General features: G+C 37.2%; 3 protein-coding genes, 1 long non-coding RNA gene and 2 pseudogenes across 4 annotated transcripts; 5 read left to right on the top strand and 1 right to left on the bottom strand.

The window, feature by feature from the left end:
• Positions 1-1,875: 1,875 nt before the first annotated feature.
• Positions 1,876-3,734, top strand: LOC126591589 (uncharacterized). The gene is made up of 2 exons (XM_050257364.1): positions 1,876-2,604; positions 2,739-3,734. The coding sequence occupies exons 1-2, from the start codon at positions 2,106-2,108 to the stop codon at positions 3,161-3,163; spliced, it is 924 nt and encodes a 307-aa protein (XP_050113321.1). The 5' UTR covers positions 1,876-2,105; the 3' UTR covers positions 3,164-3,734.
• A 74-nt stretch (positions 3,735-3,808) lies between these two features.
• Positions 3,809-6,190, top strand: LOC126589352 (probable inactive receptor kinase At5g58300; annotated as a pseudogene).
• A 662-nt stretch (positions 6,191-6,852) lies between these two features.
• LOC126591213 (thioredoxin H-type-like) lies at positions 6,853-8,510 on the top strand. The gene is made up of 5 exons (XM_050256826.1): positions 6,853-7,024; positions 7,460-7,523; positions 7,623-7,751; positions 8,004-8,126; positions 8,231-8,510. The coding sequence occupies exons 2-5, from the start codon at positions 7,503-7,505 to the stop codon at positions 8,393-8,395; spliced, it is 438 nt and encodes a 145-aa protein (XP_050112783.1). The 5' UTR covers positions 6,853-7,024; positions 7,460-7,502; the 3' UTR covers positions 8,396-8,510.
• Positions 8,511-9,008: 498 nt separating this feature from the next.
• LOC126589769 (low affinity inorganic phosphate transporter 8-like) lies at positions 9,009-10,897 on the top strand (annotated as a pseudogene).
• Positions 10,898-12,108: 1,211 nt separating this feature from the next.
• On the top strand, positions 12,109-16,397 carry LOC126591848 (uncharacterized). The gene is made up of 2 exons (XR_007612541.1): positions 12,109-12,402; positions 16,011-16,397. It is a non-coding gene; the product is annotated as an uncharacterized LOC126591848 (long non-coding RNA).
• On the bottom strand, positions 13,229-15,839 carry LOC126590502 (methylesterase 17-like). The gene is made up of 4 exons (XM_050255973.1): positions 15,375-15,839; positions 15,131-15,271; positions 14,381-14,515; positions 13,229-13,702 (listed from the first exon to the last, which is right to left on the bottom strand). The coding sequence occupies exons 1-4, from the start codon at positions 15,660-15,662 to the stop codon at positions 13,421-13,423; spliced, it is 846 nt and encodes a 281-aa protein (XP_050111930.1). The 5' UTR covers positions 15,663-15,839; the 3' UTR covers positions 13,229-13,420.
• Positions 16,398-21,094: the final 4,697 nt, after the last annotated feature.

Below are 21,094 nucleotides of genomic sequence, written 5' to 3'. Positions count from 1 at the left end.
AATTTCAGATCTGGTTCGAGACTGATAGCGTATAGAGAAAGGAGGGCATAATTGTAATCTTGAAAAATTCATTTTAAATGTTACTGTTCACCCGTTAATGAGATGAAAATAACTGTTTTCTAAAACTGTCTTTACAGTTCCAGTTTTTTTATTTTTTTTTACCTAAAATTGTGAAGAAAAAAAAACCAATTTAAAATGTTTGCCAAATACTTAAACGCATGCCAGTTTTGTTTAAAATTTCAACAATACCAAGCTGGTACTTAATGTGAGAACTACCCCAATCCCACAGTCCTACCAAAATTTATCTCTTCGCGCACAGTATGCGAGTTTTGTGGCAAGAATTGTGCAACAATGATTTGTCCCAACTCCTAACCAATACCAAATAAAATGACGAGTAAGAGGCAGGACAATGACATGGGAGCAGTTTGCTCTCCCTCCAGTCCCTATTCCAACTCTCCTCAGTCCTTACTCTGAGTGATGCATGCTTCCATGGATTCTGTTCCCCATTGCAGTATATTTATTTATCTATTTTATATTAAAGCTGCATTTAGCTTTTCTGGTTTGTTATTCCTATATATAATTGCCGACGTCACTGTTGAAGAATAAATTGACCCCTCTATTTAATAATATTTTAATTATTTTCTTTATATTCCATACCTCACATTCTTACCCTCCAATCACCAATTCATTAATTACTACGTGGTGGTTCAGTGGTCGGAGCGAATTCTAGTCCTGATTCTATACAACTCGTTCTAAGTTTGATTTTTTACGTTGGTGATCTACAAGATGGTGATCAAGAGAGGTTAAAATGTTTTGTGAGTCTTCACAACTCCTAAAATAATAGACTGCTATAACTTTGGCACCCACTTATCCCCTTTTTAAAATGAAAAAAAAATCACTAATTTATCAAAAAATTCCGTTTCTCTATCAATTATGGTATATTTATTATTATTTTCATTAAACTAAGGGGAAAATAAAAATTATATTCCCGTTTTATTTAAATAATAAGTTCATTTTCCATTGGTTTTCGTCCTGAGAAAAGTAAGTGCAAGAAACTGGTGTCTCACTCACTCTCAGCCTCTTCAACTATTTTCACACACCTTGACTTTCAAGTAGCACGGAAATCTGTGACAGATTGATCAGATTTTCAGGTAGATTTTTTTTCTGAGCCACATATGATTAAATTTTAGATACAAGTTCTTCTTTTCCACAGTTGTATAGCGCATCAGTGTATTTGTATATTTCTGAGTTGATATTTCTGGCATTGTTCTTTACTAAGTTTACTTTTGTTTTGTAAGATCTGCAGGAACACTTTGGCTCAAAATGCATGAATGATCATCCCAAGTTAAAATTACGTCGTGGAAATTACTTGGCTTCTTACCTGTAAGAATTCGGGATTGTTCAATTTACAGTTTAGCAGCAGTAACGTTTCTTTTCGTGCTTCTCCAATTGTGTATATGTATCAGCAAATGATTGACAATTTAAAATGAATGACTCGTTACAGGTAAAGAACCAAGTAACGTTCTTTTTTTAGCAAACCTGCAACAAAAGGCAACTAAATCATGTGAAATTCGGGAGTTTTAACAAAACACTTCCGGTATTATTCACGTTTAACGAAAATAATATTTGTGCTCTAAAAAATCACTTCTGATACTATTCACTTATAACATATTTTTGTTAAAACTCAAAGTTTTCAAATTATTTTCGTTAGTTTTTCTTTTCCTTTTTCTTTAGGAAGATTATCTTCTTGGATTCCATCTTTGTCACCATTTTGCTTTGTATATTTGATTGCTTTTCCCACTTCTGTTAAACTTTGAAGTGTATAATTTTTTTCTTTTAGGGGAAAAGGTTCACTGTAGCTTATATTTTGGTGATGATCAAGCTCTCTTTTCTTTATTTCTTTTTCTTTTGACTAAAGATGGTGCATTTTGCCTTTTCCCAATTTACAAAAGTTGGTAGAGATGCCATTCCTTTTTCCTCTATATGTTTGAACCATGAAATTTTCCAGTTAATTTAAATCCATGATTAATGAGGAGGAACACCGTTAGTGTTCTACCTGTCAAGTTTTGTATCTTGTTGAGAATTTTATTTATTGGTCAAGAAGGATGTCGACTGCTGAAGACGAAAGCGTTGCAGCACAAGTCCTAAAGGAAATGATGGAGAAGCTGGACGCAGTCAAACAAGGCCAGATTTCGTATCCTCAGATAACGCTAGCGCCTGATGTATCAAGTCCTTTATTCAACTGGCAAGATCAAGACCCGGTTCCTCCTAATACAACAGCCCCTGGCAGTGCTCCGCACCTGCCACCAACCACTCCTCCGGTGGTAACCTCTCCTCAGATTGGGCAGCCCACTTCAAGCTCTGCAACTGCGGATCGCCCTGTCTCGTCAACCAGCCAGTTTCCAGTCAGCATGTATGGGATACCTGTCAACAATCCTACAGAGAGTCAAGTCACACCGACACCTCCTGCGGCAAATCCATCCCAGTCAGTCTTACCTCCTACCGACCCAAAGGGAATTGCTTTTGACTTCTTTGGACAACCTCGAGATCCAGATCCCACCTACAAGAAGACCCCATCAAGGGGGAATAAAGGAGAATTTGAGACAATGGTTCTAAACATGTCCAGTGAGAAAGGAGTCATGCTAGACCATCTGCATATCCAGAACATGTGGACTCTCAACTGTCTACAGATTGGGGTCAATCCGAGGTATCGATATACCTGTCAGCTGTCCTTCTCGCAAACCAATTGTCTGCAGCAAACAAACTTGAGGGAATTGTTAACACCCTCACCCAGACAGTCGAGCGCCTTAATGTTCAATTTGCATCAGAGCGAGAAATCTCAAAACAACTGCTGGACAGATTCAACAATCTCAGCGTGCTAGTTTCTAGAGAGATAGCAGCACTACGATCTTTGATCTCCAAGGAGTCCGCAGAGACACGCAAATCTATCAATGCGCATGTAGAGAGTCTTGGGAAAGCCTTAATGGTAGCACCGACCCACCATGGGGCGAGCACATCTCAATCTGCCCCACAGAAGGCTCCAGAGCAAGAAGCTCCCAATCCGCAAGGAAGCGGTGGGATCAGAAGGATGAGCTTGCGGTGCAACTGGCAGACAAGTATGCTAATATTCCAATGGCGGACTACAATGCAGCTTGCTCGGTGACAAGCAAAGATGGGCTGAAGTTGGTGTTGGCGGAGTAGAAGAAGAAATTTGGTTGAAATCATGTTTGTGGTTTGTGGAGGTTTGAAATCATGGTTTTTTTTTCTTTTTTTTTTTTTTCTTAAATCTAATTATTACACACATAATTAAGCTAATGACATTATAGACGACACACCAATATCAACTTTATTTGTTCATTAATTAATACCAAAGCCATTAATACTTATAAAGTCAATACACTAGAATTTTCTTTGAAAGAAAATTCTAGTGTAATGACTTTATAAGTATTAATGAACAAATAAAGTTGATATTGGTGTGTCCTATATAATGTTATTAGCTTAATTATGTGTGTAATAATTAGATTTGAGAAAGAAAAAAAAAAGAAAAAAAAACCCATGATTAATCCGTCTAAATATAGAGATTACTTTTCACTAATCCATGTTTTTGTTTTTAATCTTCTGTGCTTTCCTAGTAGGTAAAAATGCGTCGAATTCGTATTTGAACAACCACTGTAATTTTTTGAAAGAAATTCAAATCATAAGAATTAAGACAGGCTAGCTAGCATATTTATTTATCCCTAATGGAATCTGTCTCAAGTTATGTGACCTTTAATGATGAGTTGAGTGGGTTTTCTTTTATCACCTTTTTGTTTGGGTTGTGTTTGATCCGAAGTTTGAAATCGCTAAGGCATAAAGCGAGGCGTTTTATCTAGCACAACACTTTTCAAACACAGTTGTGATCAATCCTCTGGGATTTTCCCAAGTCATTGAGTGGTTCTTTGCCACTCTTTGCCATCCTAAACCCGAAATGTAGATGAATTTTCGCTGCTATCTGTATCCCTTCTGCATGATTCTTAACTTTGTTTTCGGAGTTTTCTAATTGTATCATTTTCTTTCTAAGCAGAAAATCATGAAGCTTCAGGTCTCCATTTGCACGCTTATCTTCCTTTCCCTTATTCCGCCTTTCCCTTCCTCAGTTTTTTCTGACCTGAACTCGGATAGACAAGCCCTCCTCAACTTTGCTGCCACCGTTGTCCACATCCGAAAACTCAACTGGAATGCTTCCACGCCAGTTTGCATGTCTTGGGTTGGAATCACTTGCAATCTAAACAAAACGAGTGACTGCCATCCATCTTCCGGGGATTGGACTTTTCGGTTCCATCCCTTCCAACAGTATAGGGAAGCTTCATACTCTTCAAGTCCTCAGCCTCCGCTCCAACTTCCTCTATGGAAGTCTGCCTTCTGATATCCTATCCATTCCTTCCTTGGAGTACCTTTACCTCCAACACAATAATTTCTCCGGCATGCTTCCTGCCTCTCTGCCTCCCAACCTCATTGTCTTGGACTTCTCCTTCAACTCCTTTTCCGGAAGCATTCCAACCAAAATCCAGAATCTTACACGCCTCACTACGTTGTGCCTCCAAAACAATTTCATCTCTGAAGCCATCCCCAATCTGAACCTCCCTGCACTTAAGCTTTTGAATTTGAGCTACAATAACTTGAATGGCTCGGTTCCATATTCCCTCGAAAAATATTCGAACTCTTCATTTGTTGGGAATCCTCAGTTATGTGGAGAACCTCTCAACAATTGTTCTAAAACCACCTCCTCTACCCCTTCTGCATCCTCTGCTTTCTTGCCACCCTCGCCAACCATTCTGAAAAATCACCATGCTACACTCATAAAAATACTCAGCCCGGGATCCATTATTGTCATGCCATTTGGGTGCTCTGCAGTGTTTATTCTTCTAGTCCTGGTTGTTGTCATATGCTGCTGGAAACGGACTAACAAAGTAGGTGGCCGGATGTTGAAAGGGAAGGCTGCGGGTGATGGAAAGGGTGAGATGCCTAAGGATTTTGGGAGTGGAGTGCAAGAGGCTGAGAAGAACAAGCTGTTCTTCTTTGAAGGTTGCTATTACAATTTTGATCTTGAGGATCTGCTGAGAGCGTCAGCGGAAGTTCTCGGCAAAGGAAGTTTCGGAACAACTTACAAAGCTGTATTGGATGAGGAAACAACGGTTGTGGTGAAGCGGTTGAGGGAAGTTGTGGTGGGGAAGAGGGAGTTTGAGCAGCATATGGAGGTGGTGGAGAGGGTAGGGAAGCACCAGAATGTCCTGCCTCCTCTCGCTTATTATTTCTCCAAAGATGAGAAGCCTTTGGTGTACAACTACATGCCAACAGGAAGCTTGTTTGCACACTTGCATGGTATGATGCCTAATCTAAATCCTAAAGTCTAATTATAGTTACTTTAATTTATTTTCATTGTTTCGATGGATAAAGCTTTGTTGTTGTTGTTGTTGTTCCGATGGATTTGTAGGAAGCAGTGATGCTGGGAGGTCTCCACCAGACTGGGATTCAAGAGTAAAGATTTCGCTCGGAATTGCCAAGGGACTTGCCCACATTCATTCCGAGGGTTCAAAATCTAGCCATGGCAATATAAAGTCCACAAACGTCCTCCTCACCCAAGAACTCGAGGCTTGCATCTCGGACGCAGGGTTGTGTCCTCTAATGAACTTCCCTCCAGCCATGTCCCGGGCCATGGGATATCGCGCTCCAGAGGCAACTGACATGCGGAAAATCACTCACAAATTGATGTCTATAGCTTTGGTGTGCTCCTCTTAGAAAGGCTGACAGGCAAAACCACGCTTCAATATCCGGGTTATGATTGCGTGGTTGATCTTCCGCGTTGGGTTAAATCTGTTGTGCTTGAGGAGTGGACAGCTGAGGTTTTTGATTTGGAACTTCTAAAACAGCAACACAGTGAAGAAGAGATGGTGCAGATGCTGCAGATTGCTCTGGCATGCGTAACAAAATTGCCCGAAACACGCCCCAACATGGATGAAGTAGTCAGAATGATAGAGGAATTCCGGCAATCCGACACGAAAACTAGGCAATCCTCCGAGTCGAAATTTGATGTGCAAACCCCATGAAAAAACTCTTGTACTCTTTTTTACCTGTTTAAGCATTGTCATTAGAATGCAATTGGAAATTTGGAAATTTGGAAATAATGTTCAATGCTATTTTGTTTTCAGCATCACAATCACCAAAATTATTTTAGAACTTGCATTCAGTTAAAACTCTGTATGTCTCCAATCGGTTTTTCTCATTGATACAAGCGATATTAAGGATGAGAGTACCGAACACAGAATTTTGGTGCAGGGTCTAACTCAATCCCCTAAAAATGGTATAGTCATAGTTAGGTTTGTAAAGTCAAACGATTCAACTTGAAATTACTTCCAAATAATATGACAACTAATTTTCCGTAACAAACATTAACAATTTATTTTTGCAAACAATTGGACGTACTAGGTTTTTTCCACCATTTATCAATCAAAGACAAAATCAAAACATTGTCCCTCATCATATTTCAGTTCGGTTTTTTACAACTCATAACTTCTGTTTAAAAAACTTGAAGGCGTTAATAAAAATGCAAGTAAATCATGGAAAATTACTTAAAAGTATTTCCTATAAGGCTACAAGAAGGGCATAACAAGTGTTTCTTGCAAGAAATACTGCCTTTGTAACTCATTAACTTTTCTCTAAAAGTGCTTTCAGTTATTTAGAAACACTTTTCAAACGAACCCTTAATATTACTTCATATTGTCATATTATTTTTGTTTAGTCCAAATAAAAACTCCAAATATCTGATTATTTGTGTTAATTACACCTTATATGGCAAGCCAGCTCTGTTGTCGTTTGAGCAATATATAATTTTCCCATTTTTCTTGAATCGACGTCCACAAATTCAACTTTCCTATCATAATCCCTTTCTTCCATCTTCTTAATCCCAATTTCTGGGGTTTTTTTTTTCTTTATCCTTGGTTGCGGATTAAGCTTTAATCACCATGAAGATTAAAGCTTGCCAAAGGTAAATCTTCTCATTAATCCACAAACATAATGCCATTATTTTGATCAAACATTTCCCTTCATCCTCCATAATTTGGATATTTTTTCATGTAATTAATAAAATTTCACATGAGCATTCCACCATTGAAATTATTGTTTCATGAAATTAACATCAATTAGCCTTGTATTGTCTATCTTTTTTACTTGGCATCGAAATTCGAAAGCTCAAATTAATACGAAAAATGAGGGCGTTCATGTTTGTTTGCTCTTCATTTCAAATGTACCACTGCCTGTAAATTTCCATGGAGAAAAGTTGGAGGAATGAAGAACGGGACCCTTTTTCTGAGGGTTTTTTCTTCATTTTATGCTAAGCGAATGTCTCTAGACCAAATCGACACGAGAAGTCACAATAGCATGTATTGGTTGCCTGACAAGGTTTTCATTTTTACTTTGATAGATGTTTCTGGTAAATATATTCCTAGTTCATCTGTGCACACTCAATGGGAATTTGCTGCTCTATGGTAAGTTTCTTTGTATGCAAACAGATGATAATTTAGAAGCCTCTCAGGTAAATGACATTTTTCTGCATATCTTCCGACAAAATGCTTCAATTCTTGCAGTGTTCCGGACACAATATCGATGAGGTTCATCAAGAGGGTCATCATCTTGCCGGCAGAAATGTGCACCTCATAAAGACCATGGAAAGTTGGGAGGAAAAGTTATCAGAAGCAATCAAGGATGGAAAAATTGTAAGTTTGCAGCGCTCTTAACTTCCTGATTTCGTGCATTCGCATAATGTACCATTTCTTATTGTGAGTTCGTGTAATGTGACTTTTCTTACCGTTATTTCACATAACGTAATGACCTGTTCACATCACGATAAACAAGCAAACCTTCGTGCACCAAATGTAACCAAAATCGGGCTCATAAGAGATGATGTGCAACCCTAAACCCGAATTTTCTCTCTCATAATATCTTCTCTATTGAAAACTGTCCAACAGGTTGTTGCAAATTTCAGTGCATCATGGTGTAGGCCCTGTATTATGATTGCACCAGCCTACTGTGAGCTTGCAGATAAATATCCTTCTATCATATTTCTAACCTTGGATGTTGACGTTCTCGCTGTAAGTACAAATGATTTCTTATTTGATTGCATTATTTGCGTAGAACAGATGTATAGAATTGCAGCTGCCAATGAAATGTTCCTTCCCTTAATCTGGGGTTGCAGGAGTTGAGTACTTCATGGGATATAAAGGCCACTCCGACATTCGTTTTTCTTAAAGATGGAAGACAAGTGGACAAACTCGTCGGAGGAAACAAGCCAGAGCTCCAGAAGAAGACAGCAGCCGTCGTGGCTCAATTAGCAACCCAGTCTCCAAGATTACTCTTGTGATGAATTTTTTCGTTTTTCATTTCTTCTGGATATTCTCATGAAAATCAATCCGGCCTCAGCGTGTAGAATGATGTCCATATTAACTAGTTATATGATCAAATCAGAGATTTTTTTAGATCTTCTCTTCATAAACATATCTTTGTTGCTTGCAGCACAAGGTTTCTGGAGCTGAAGGAAACTGAATGCTATTTTAGTAACCCTACATAGACAAGGTACCTGCAGTACAAGATTTCTGTTAATAGCCCTACATAGACAAATTCTTGACACCGATACTCCGACACACAGATATAGCTTATAAAAAAGTCGATATTAAATTCAATTTGCATCCGAATGAAAAATGATAAGATAACCACATTCGGACAAAATTCAGCATTATTTGAGAGGAAATCTGTATGAAAATGAAGAAAACAACCAATTTTACATACATCCGAATACGTTTCTTGTATGTGAAGCTTTCTAAAACTATGTATTGGTTCAGCATTGGCAATTTGTATACCAGACAAGAAATGACAGAAAGAGACAGACATATATATATAGAAAATTGTCCCAGATATTAGTGTCCTTTCGGTACTAACGGCTTTTCAAACAAATTAATCGTTAATCACAGTGCAAATTTCTCGAAATATAGGAAAGGAAAATCAAAATCTGTCAAAGTTCCAAAATCCAAAACAAAACAGAGGAATCTCCGCCCCATTGATCTTTTTAAATCATCACTTAGATCTTTAGCAAACCCTTCCCCGGATCTGTCACTCCGTCGCCGAAAAACACAACTTTCTGCCATGGCAGGTGGTAAAAAAACCATATTTTCGTCTCTCGACAATGCCAAGACTCAACTCTATCATTACAAGGCGATTGTCATTGCCGGCATGGGATTTTCACCGATGCTTATGACCTCTTCTCGCCATCACTGCCGTCACAAAACTCATAGGCCGCCTTTACTACTACGACCCTTCAAAGAACAAGCCCCGCGCTCTGCCTAACCACATCAACAATGCCATAACAGGGGTTGCTTTGTTCGGGACTAGCAGGGCAACTCCTCTTTGGCTGGCTTGGAGACAAACTCGGTAGAAAAAAAGTTTATGGAATCACATTAGTCACAATGGTGGGATGTGCTCTGGCCTCCGGCCTTTACTTTGGCCGCAGTGCTCAAGGCGTTGTCACAACTCTCTGTTTCTTCCGATTTTAGCTCGGATTTGGAATTGGGGGGGACTACCCCCTCTCGGCTGTGATCATGTCCGAATACGCCAACCAAAAAACCCGGGGTGGGTTCATTGCAGCTGTGTTTGCGATGCAAGGATTCGGCATTTTGGTTGCAGGAGCCATGGCCATGTTCGTGTCCAAACTATACTTGCTAGCCTATCAGGCTGATGATTTTTGGACTAATCCTGTCCTCTCCACTCAGCCAGAAGGTGATTTTGTGTCGCGAACTGGCGCAGTCCTTCTGACCTTCTATGGGAGACTAAAATGCCCGAGACTGCAAGGTACACTGCCTTGGATGCAGGAGGTCATGACAAGGCCAATGCAGACATGGCTAAAGTCCTCGAAAGGGACATACCGGTCGGAGAATCTGGTACCAAACCCCTAGTTGATCCAAATTCCGCATATGAATTGTTTTCTAGGGAGTTTCTTAGGCGGCACGGCACACATCTTCTCTGTACCGCAACCACCTGGTTCTTACTAGACATTGCATTTTACAGCCTCCAGCTAACTCAGAAGGATATTTATCCTTCCATTGGACTTTTACCTAGGGCTTCGGCAATGAATGCAATTGAAGAAGTCTACAAGCTCTCCAGAGCAATGCTGCTAGTAGCACTTTTTGCCACGGTTCCCCGGTTACTGGTTTACTGTGTTCACAATTGACAAGCTTGGAAGAAAACCATCCAGCTCGGCGGGTTTGTACTGATGTCGATTTTCATGGGAGTTCTAGGGTTTCAGTACGGAAATCTTAGGGGAGAGGAGGAGTGTGAGATAAAAACTCCACCTTTGAGTTCTGCAAGGGTCACACCAAATTGTTCACTTTGTTATATGGGCTGGCATTTTTTTTTGCAAACTTTGGACCCAACAGTACGGCTTCCATCGTGTCAGCCGAGCTTTTCCCGGCTAGATTTTGGTTCACATGCCACGAGGTGTCAGCGGCCGCGGGCAAAGCGGGGGCTATACTTGCTGCATTTGTGCTGCAGAGTTACACTCATGAGGTTGAAGGGGTGCAAAAGGCGATCCAGGCGCTTGCTGTGAATAATTTGATCGGATTCTTCTTCAGTTTCTTGGTGCCGGAGACGAAGGGCCGGTCGCTTAAGGAGGTTTCGGGGGAGGACAATGATTTTGGAGGCAATGGTGTGACAGCCGTTAGTGCATATGAGAAGGCAGTTGAAGCTAGTGCTGCCATTGTTAGCAAAGATAAAGTTCCAGTAGCTGAAATAGTAATGGGTTAGAGATATTTCGTGCGATTTGTGTATCCTAAAAAGGTCTCCTTTTCGATAAGGTTTATAGTTTTCATGTTAGATCACATTTTTCTCACTGTCTTTTTTATTTATCGAAAAAGGAGATGTCAATGTGACGTTATTTCAAAAAATTTCCTCAAAATTTTAGATCAATTTTGATTGTGGACGATTTTTAATAGAGATAAATCTTCAAAAATTTCCCAAATTATATACAATTGTTATCGTATATAACTGCATCATACGATGCGTGCATTTTTTTAGTACAAACCTAAAGCCACCAAAAACTAAAACAACTAATCAAATTTTGGTCTAGTAACTCCCCATAAATCTCCCTGAACCAAACCACCAACACTATGGGGAGGAGCCTCAAAAATATGACAACCATACTCCAAAGAAGGACCAATGAGTTGAATATCAGTGTGCAACGAACAAAACTACAAAATAATAAGAATATTATTAAACAAATTGAGAATGCTGAAACGGCTACAAAATCCCCAAATGCTACATCGTGACTAACATGTTCTCGCCTAAATAACAAGCATGCTATTTATAATAAACTAACCCTAATCCAAAAAGGTAAGAAATCAAAACCCTAATGCTAACGAGCTAAGCCCAGAAAAACAAACATTCAAATAAACCAAAATACTAATATTTTCCAACATCCCCGGTCAAACTCATGGCGGTATACGATATGAGTTTGCAAACAAGCAAATGCGAATTGGCTTCTTTAGGCGGACTGGCAGACATGCAAACTTAACTTAACTTGCAAAGTGATTCCAATTCTTACATGCTAATATGTGAGTATGAAAATAAAGCACATGAGTGCTCCCTGTCACTAAACGGATGAGATATTCATATCTCAATTGTACCAACAAACGAACAATGCCAAAAAATTCTGGCAACTATCACTCAAGTGGTCAACACTCTGAACACTCGAGAATTCATTACGAAAGACAACTGCAGATACCCCAAACTTCAAAAGGAAAACTAACGAAAAGTCCAAAAAAACTTTAGTTTTAATGAAAAGGGACAAATAAATGTGTAATGAATAGTACTAGAGAAAAGTAAAAATGTGATTTTTCGTTAAAAGTAAACAGTAAAGAAAGTGTTTTGTTAAAACTCTCAACTTCAAAACAAAGGCAACAACTTGTGTGGGCCTAAAACAAACTTAACCATTTTTTATTCTTTGCCCGTTTGGGCCTAAAACAAACAACCTAAAAGATTTTTTTTTTTTTTTTTTTGTCCTTTTTCTTTTCTTTTCTTTTCGTCGGTTTTCTTTTCTTCTTCCCTTCAACCTTTCTTTCTGGGGCAGTGGTTTTCTCCAGAACAAACAATACAATTGCGAGTGCAGTGGATTCAACGGAGGTGTGCATACAATGGGTACAGTGGTGCAACGATGGCGTATGTGGAATGGTTCACATACGGACGAAGGGGGCAGGCCTGGTACGAAGGCTGATGGCTGGTGGTGGGTTCAGCACGGCAGCGGATATTGGTCGGGATTACAGGCAACAGCGTATACAGGAACAATAGCAGAGGATGGATCGACTCGATCCAGCGTCGGCACAGGTCCAAACTTCAATTCCAGAAACGTCCTCTTTTTTTCTTCTTTTTTTTTTTTTTTTATCTTTTTCGACTATGAATGACAACCAAAAAACAAAATATTCCACGAATCGAAACTGGAAAAATAAACAATGACAAACACTGATAACGAAGAGAAGTAGATATAATCCCGAATAATCACTGCAATGATACCAAGTTAACTATCAGAATGTACAACAAACAAAACTACAAAATGGTAAGAATATTATTAAACAAACTAAGAATGCCGAAACGGCTACAAAATCATCAGAGGCTACATCGTGACTAACATGTTCTCGACTGAATAACAAACATGTTATTTATAATAAACTAACCATGATCTTAAAAAGTAAGAAATCATAACTCTAATGCTAACGGACTAAGCTCGTAAACCAAACATTCAAATAAATCAAAATACTAATATTTTCCAACACAATTCCTGCTAATTAATTTATCCGCAACATAGTTCCCTTCCCAAGTGTGTTGAATCCTACATCTGCCATCATGCATTAAAGATTTCCAAGAAGCCACCAAGTTAAAGTGAGGATGCTGAGGATCGCAAGCTAACTGACCAAACATATCTCCTGTATTTTTAAAATCAGACTCAATAATAAGAGGAAACCAACTATGTAGAGAAGCCACTCTTAATCCATGTAAAATCATTCCTAACTCAGCTTGCAACACAGAACCACGACCAAGATATAAAAACTCGATGATATTAGCAGATAGTTTACTCATTCTCATTTCTCAACTTTAAATGACCAACAAAAACAAAAGCAATTATGTATTGGAAATGTCTCATACTCCAAAGATGTATCCAAATAATTCATATACTAATTATACCCAAAATAAAAAACATAAATTCATGTTTACCATGCACAATCATTTTATTACAACTATGTTCCCACACATCCAATTGGTGAAATTTAAATGTTCTTATTCCCCTATGTTATTTAAAAAAAAAATCCAATTAACTATGAAAAATCCAGGCTCCTAGTCCTGGCTACTATTTAAGTCCACCAAAAGAAGCCGCTGCTTTTACAAGGAAGCCAAACAGCAAAAATGGGGTGGAGAACATGGGGCTGTGATCACTATCCAAAACATAGACCTCCGACGGTGGCCACCTCTTTACCATAGCTTCTTGTTGCCCTGGGTTTATGACATGGTCATGCAGCGTTCTAAAGTAAACTCGCGGCACTTTGTCAACGATGCTGTCCTCTGCGAAACGGGCTGACGTTATTGCCAAGAGCGGTCCTGGCCTCAAAAGCATAGCAGCTAGCGTCGAATCCTGTGGAAAATCGGGATGATATTATTATTAACCTGCGTGCATGAGCTGCATATGCTACCGACAGTCCATGCTTTGACGGTTAATCGTAGTAGGACTCTCGTTTTATCAACAAGAAGAAATCAACACGAGTGCATGGACGATTGATAGGAAAATCCTAACATGTTTATGTTATACTAATTAAGATGAACTAAAACTTGAATGCAAGTACATCAATCATGTGAAGGATCATGTGAAGGGCGATTTTGTACATGACGTATTATCTTTTAGGAATGTGGAACAAACTAAAAACTAACCTAGCTAAACCCAAAAGAATTAACCATACTCAAAACCTAAAGTAATCTAAGCTCTTCATGATGATTCTACATGTTAAGAATTTACCATGTCAATAAATTAGACAAAATTAACAACAACAAAAGATCGTATAAAAGAATTTTTCTCAACACGTCAGTCTATAAAAAAATATATAAAATAAAAAAAAAGTAATTCATGCACATATTGGAATTCATCATGTGAAGGATGCTGATGCACAAGTTCAAGACCATCCAATTTGCTTCAAAAGCAAAGCAAAGGACTAACACAAATTGCCAAGAGCCCACCACTAAAAGAAGAAAGAAAAGGCTGGCACAACCTATTATTCAATCCACTTGTGATAGAATTATTGGTTTATATTATTTATACCTCTTGAGGACTCAATTGGTATGAGATTTTGCGTTGGAATTCTTTCTTGACAATGGCGCTTGTTGGAGGTTTATCAGATCCCAATCCAAACCCTAACTCATACACATCACCAAACTCAGATAAATCTGGCACCCCCTGTTTCAAACAAACATTATTATCAATAAATTAATTAATTATAAAGACTTGGAACTCAGTTAACTAATTAAGAGTATTTATCGTTGAAACTGAACTTCAGAATTCGATTTTTCTACATCCGTTATTACTTGTAAAAAAAATTAAAAAAAAAGTAATTGGCCCCATCTCAATCATTTGGGCTTGATTGGAAACATGATGCCCTAATTTGAATATAAGATTGCTATGCATTGTTTGTGATAGAATAAAAAAAATTGAAAAGTACTAATGACTTTGTAATCAAAATTTAATAAGTTTCCACAATACCAACTTTGGGTTTGTTTCCTCACCAAATGTGCTTCAAAGACTAATGGTGTAATTAATTATTTAATTATTTCTTAGGAGATAATTAAGGCCGAACAACCATTTTGTTTTTTATTGCAGTTGGCAGCCATTACCAACATTGGGATCTTACAAACTACAGCAGACCAGACTAATTTCCAATCAAAATTGTATTCAACCTGTCATGCATGACTGCTTACTCACAGTTTAATTCCCATGTTAAATTCAAATTAAATCATAATAAAAATATAGTTTAATTAAAAGAGGAATTAAGTAGGAATTAAAAAAATATATTACATCTTTAAAATCTTGATCACTGGAGAACCCAAGTTTGAGCATTGTCGCTGCAACATAGACTGCTAAGAGAATTTTCTTTGGGAACTTGAGAGTGGCCTGAGTTACATTCAGCCCTCCAGCACTGTGTCCCACCAGAATTACCTGCACAGAAAATATTAATCAAGTAGACAAAACAACCCCAATCATGTTTCCAATAATTAAACAAAAAAATAATTAATCATGATTAGTGAACCAAATAAAAGACCTTTTCATTCTCAGGGAGGGCAGACAGCAAGTCCAGGAGTGGCTTGTTGTAATCATCAAAAGAAAGGACTGAATTTGCATCGGATTGATCGAGGCCGGCGCTCTTCAGATCGACACACGAAACTTTGAAGCCGGAACTCTCCATGAGACACCGGATTTTGTACCAACACCATGCCCCGTGACTTATGCCATGGACCAGCACAAAGTGAGTAGTAGCCTTCAAGGGTTCTGATGATATTTCCTTCTCCTCATCTACCATGGTTTCTTCCGTAGCCTTATCCTCTACCATGCTTTCTGCTTCCCAAAAGCCACTGCTCCAAAGCTCTTTTATTTTCCTCTTTCCCAGAGCCCCGCTTGTCTCTCTATATATACATGCAGTTGAAATGGTTTAATTTTCTGCACTTGTCATGAGTTTTGCTTTTATTCTAATCATGCGCAAAGTCAAATATTAATTAAGGTAAAGGATATACAGCTTGATGATGCAGAATGTGAATCATTTATTACCAGGGATAATGAGTTACATAAGATAATGACTTCTATAAAACGGAAACGCCAAGATAACAGTGCTCCAAACTAATCATACGATGCCAAATGAAACACTGTCCCTTATCTCCATTCTCAACTCCATTTTATGCAGGTCGACTACATTGCCAAGCAACAAGCATCACCAATTAATCAAATTGGATCAAAGTCGCATGCCACTTGGCACCATGTGGAGTCACTTCAACGCAGCTTTTCGTATGCTGCACTCATATGCTAGACATGTTTGAAATAAATAATATGGCACTCCTAACAAAAAGATATCTTTGAAAATGGAGACTCTGTCATCGCATACAGCAGCAAGAACGTTTGTACCTCCTTCTACGGTTTATAAAAATAAAAATAAAATAGTCGGTTATTAAATATCATTTCCTTGTTGTATTATCCATATATTGTAGGCCAACAATATGCTGGGACTTTTCTATTTGTCAATGATTATCTGACTCAAATTAATAAGCCAGTTGTTTGCCCCTAATTATTATTATTTTTCCTTCTTTCCGAATTGACTTGGATACACTTGGCAAAAAAAAATTTCTCAACCGTGTAATGAGGAAAATTAAAGTTCGTGGAATTTGAATCCTCTTTGGATGTTTATTTTTAAAGCCTGACGATAAAGAAATTTAACCTTTAGTTTATATATGAAATAGAGATTAGAGCTCTTAATTTGTGTCAAGTGAGCCACTGTAATAAATTAATGGTGACCGTCAAATTCAATTGAGTAGTTCATATTATTTGTCTTTAGAGTCTAGATGATAAAATTCGGAGAGAATCTCGACCTGAAATCTACTGTTTACCTCATTTATCTATCTATTCTTGCATCCTCCATTGCACTCAAAATTTTAACGAATTTTACCAAAAGCATAATTGGTGTGAAAAAACTATACCCAAGGTAAATAATCATAGTGAATAGTGAATGACCCAGTTGACTGTTTGAGCCTCCAGAAAGTTAGGAATTTTTAGGGAATGAAAAAGATTAGCTAAAAAAAGGCTAAAAGATGGATCATGATTGAGCAATTACACTAGTGTCTTTCCAGTTTTCATCCTTTTTTTTATGAAAAGTTGCGACAGTGAACAGAGCATCTACCTCTCTCTTTTTTCTGATCTTTTATCTTTGGAAAAGGCAGCCTTGGCGATGGGAGCATATAACTGCCAGCTGAGCGATGTCAACTACAAGTTGATCAGAAAAATTGAGTCCCATTTGAGCTATTTAAGTAGTAAAAAGATAGTCTATTTACAATGCAACGCATAGAAAATAATGCTAAATACAAGTGGAAGGGACATGAAAAAAGAGTCATGGAAGCAAGGGAGATATATTTTAATTAAGTGTAGCTGTCATATATACATATTGTACACAAAAGACTTTTATTGTGACAATTTACTTTATATTCAATTGTTGGGTTCAAGTCGTTCAACTCTTTTCCAATTGCACTAATATTGAACTCCAACTTTACCGTTCATGTGGTCAAAAGGTGCTGGTGCAATTGGACACTACTAGAATCAATTTTTTTGAATGAGTCGTTTCACTTTGATATTAATCCATGGACAGTCTCTTCTTTAACGTGCTGACAATTATATTTGATTCACAATACCTAAATAACAATTGCTTCTTAATGATAGAGTCTTTGAATATCAGAATTGGTGGCGGTTTAAGTTGATATGGGACTGGCAATATAGGTGTACTTGGAAGACATTAATCATATCACATGACCAACAGGATCCTCTTTGGATTTGTTTGGTGAGGATCCGTTCATCGTGTCCGTTCATCGTACATCATGCAATCAGTTTTTGTTAAGTATTGTTCGTGTTTAATTTTAAATAAAAATATTTAAAAAAATTTCTAATCACACAATGTACAATAAACGAACAAAATTGACGAATCCCTGGAATCCTCACAAAGAGGATCCGGCGAGATACGGTTTCATCACAGGAAGTGAAGTTTTGTTGGGCAGTTTTTATCTTTTGATTTGATATGCCTCCTAATTGTCCCTTCTAAATTAGAAACTGACAAGGAGTATCAGCTAAAGTCCGTTGGCATTTTTATTATTTCCACTTGTTGGTTGAGAAGACCACTTCCACTTTGAAGAATATTGAGACAATGAAAACGTCTACATTAGTGCCATTATTTGATCTTTGATTTTAATTTAAGTACTGGAAACACGGTTTCTGTATTATATATATGACAGACAACAATGTTTTTGCTTCTCCATTTTCTGAAGCAAACATTTACATCGTTTGTATTGGCCTCTTGCAAATCCAGGTGGTGATTATTTGTTGAAGCAAGAGTTTTGCCTTTTCGTAGTAAAACAGTTTTTCGAGTAGGAAATGATTTCCGCACTTATTTTTCTTCTTCTAGCCTGCATTCTTTTCTTTTGTTCTAAATTGTTGGATTGAACAAATTAAAGGAGAACCAATGAACAAAATGAAAGAATAAATAAATGGAAGTGCAGAAAACATCTCCTTCATCTTTAATTTGAAATTTCACCAAGGAGACTCTTAAAAATTGAATTCTCTATAAACTTTCTACCGCGTCATGTTTTTGGCATACTATTTTATAATATTGGCATAATATTGACGATAAATTGTGGAATGACAAAAATCTATGAAAAGTCATTTTTTTAACAATCTTCTTGGCATTTCTCTTAAATTATCCAAAGTCACATTATTTTATATATTTTATAAGATTCGATATGCGCAACTTTGATCTTCCACAATACCATGTGTTTGAAACCAATGATTTATATATTGCCATTACCAAAGCTAATTATTAGCAGAAGCTGAAGAGGACGACGAAGCAAAGGCTAGCACTAAATTACTAATAGGATTCCTCCTTGACTACATCCACTACTACAAGTCAAGAACTGCAATTTGCAAAAAGTGGATTAATAATTTAATCTGCTTCTTTTGCTACAGACAGTACTACGTGATGTCGTGACAGCTTCAAAAGTTAGTGATCTTATTCAAAAGACATGTAGTCCCACACTGGAGAAGTAAATTGACCCATCAAATTCCAAGATCACAAAAGCCATTTCGAAAAAGAAAGGATGCGTATCTGTTAATTATTAAGGAGCAGAAAAGAACGAGAGAAAAATTGCAACATGACAATACAAAAAATTGCACAGAACTGCAGCCTAACAGCTGAATTTTGTAATAATTAAACCAAGGCTCGGGTAATTTTTAGGAAAATATTTGTTTTATTTGTTTGGTTCATGGATGGATTATATACGTACATGCATGTATTGAAGCAGCTGCATCCTGCACGGATGCATATGCAAAAAGCCTGTCGTTCTTTGGGCACGCACAGCTCTCGATTAAAAAGAAAATAGTGCTGCAGAGTCCCCAGTACGTCCAATGTGGTTCTGGTGCAGTACTGGTCGCTATGGATGGATGAGAATATGCATATATGTTAATTAATATGTTATATATATAGGGTTAAGTCCACGTTTGGTTGTCTCTCCACCAGGAATCGAGAATATCTACGGATTTTCGAGTCAGCAAATTCAGAGATTCAAATTACTCATTTTAAATCTTACGTTCTATTAAATCTTACACAAACTAAAGGTTTTGATCTCTCTTCCTCTTTTGAATGATCTGAATCTCTGCATCCGCTAACTACAAACTTCGATATTCAAAGAGGATATGATTCCTTCACCACACGTTTGGTTGTCTCCACCAAAACAATACACACACACACACACACAAAAGTTTCTTCCAAATAAGATATCGAAGTGGTAAGTCCACGTTTGGTTGTCTCCCCCACGAGTGCCGGACTGCATTTTCCATCCCTTCCATTTGCGTTGAGGGAAATGATATATGCAAATTCTTGTTTTATTCTACTAAATCACAATTAGATTAGACTGTGTTTGGTGTGCTTAATTGCTATCAATACTTATTACGGATCCAAAATAAAGAAAAACTCAGCTTACCCAAACATAACATAAACCTAAACCTAATCCTAAATTTTGCAAGGTCTTGTAAAACTGAGTAAAAGCAGCAGGAATGAAAATCGGAAAAGTCAATACTGTCCTTATTGTTTCTATAAAAGAGATTATATATTTCCTAGATTCACAAATTAACCCTAGAGTTCTTTGTCGTGTTTGACTATATTTATACAATGATCAGTGATTTTTACTCATTTTTTTCCTGCTCTCGTCACCTTGTAAGTGATGGAATGTCCTAATGGTTAGATTTTTTTTTCTTCAATCTATTGCATCTTGAGTTCAAACTCTATTTATCACTTATAAATTATAACAAAAAAGTTAGATAGAACGCGTTTCACAAAATAAAAATAAAATAAAGGCTAAATAAAAAAGAAGAAACTAGTCCGAAAGCAAAGGATGACAAGGTTTCTAGGTCGGTAAGGCCCTTGAAGAAAGCAAAGCATGGCTTGATCCCACTTCATTTTTTATTCTGTTTTTGGGTCGAGAACTAAAAGCCCATATCTTTAACATGTTTAATGAGTTAAAAACTATTTATAGGAAAAAATAAATGAAATCAAATTTGGGTGCGTAAAAGGGAGCGCATCTGTTCAATACGATGTTCCTACAATCAATGCAGATTAAGAATCGAAAACTCTAAATAATAAGAGCTTCAAATATGTGTGTATATTGAGAAGAAAAAAAAAGGTTGGTTAAAGATGAAAACTTAAAATAACAAACAATTAGCACAAGTAACATGCTTTTTGAACGTCAATCAAAACTAAATTATAGAGATAGACAAGTCTAACAAGCAAAAGACTAAAATTATAAAGTTAGAATATGCAATTAGATAAAATAAATATGGGGTCATATGTTTTGAATAAAGACTATGATAAAATTCCAAAAGAAATAACTTTGTTTGGCCTGTTTGGCCTGTGTGTTGTGGGTTCCCACCTTGATGAAAATAATGGAAAACCAAAAGAGATAATCTTATAAATTTGAAATATCAAAATTAGATAAAATTGCCAAAATTATTTAAATAATTTCGGTGTACCACAAATTCAACTCTAGTTATTTTGTTGAATATCAAAGTCGCTTAGACTCGTGACATTTTAACGTAGTTTTTTTTATTTTTTTTCAAATTTTGTGTTTGAAAAAAGTTAAATTTCATCATGAAATTAATTAGCAATATGAAAAGTAGTCAAACTTAATTATAAATCTATGCAAGACCCTTCTCCTATCAATATGAGATTCATTTTCAACATAC

Source organism: Malus sylvestris, chromosome 1 (genome assembly GCF_916048215.2).
Source record: "Malus sylvestris chromosome 1, drMalSylv7.2, whole genome shotgun sequence".
NCBI lineage: Eukaryota > Viridiplantae > Streptophyta > Magnoliopsida > Rosales > Rosaceae > Malus > Malus sylvestris.
Note: the sequence above shows the minus strand (reverse complement) of the source record. Positions and strands in the feature narration are given on the sequence as shown.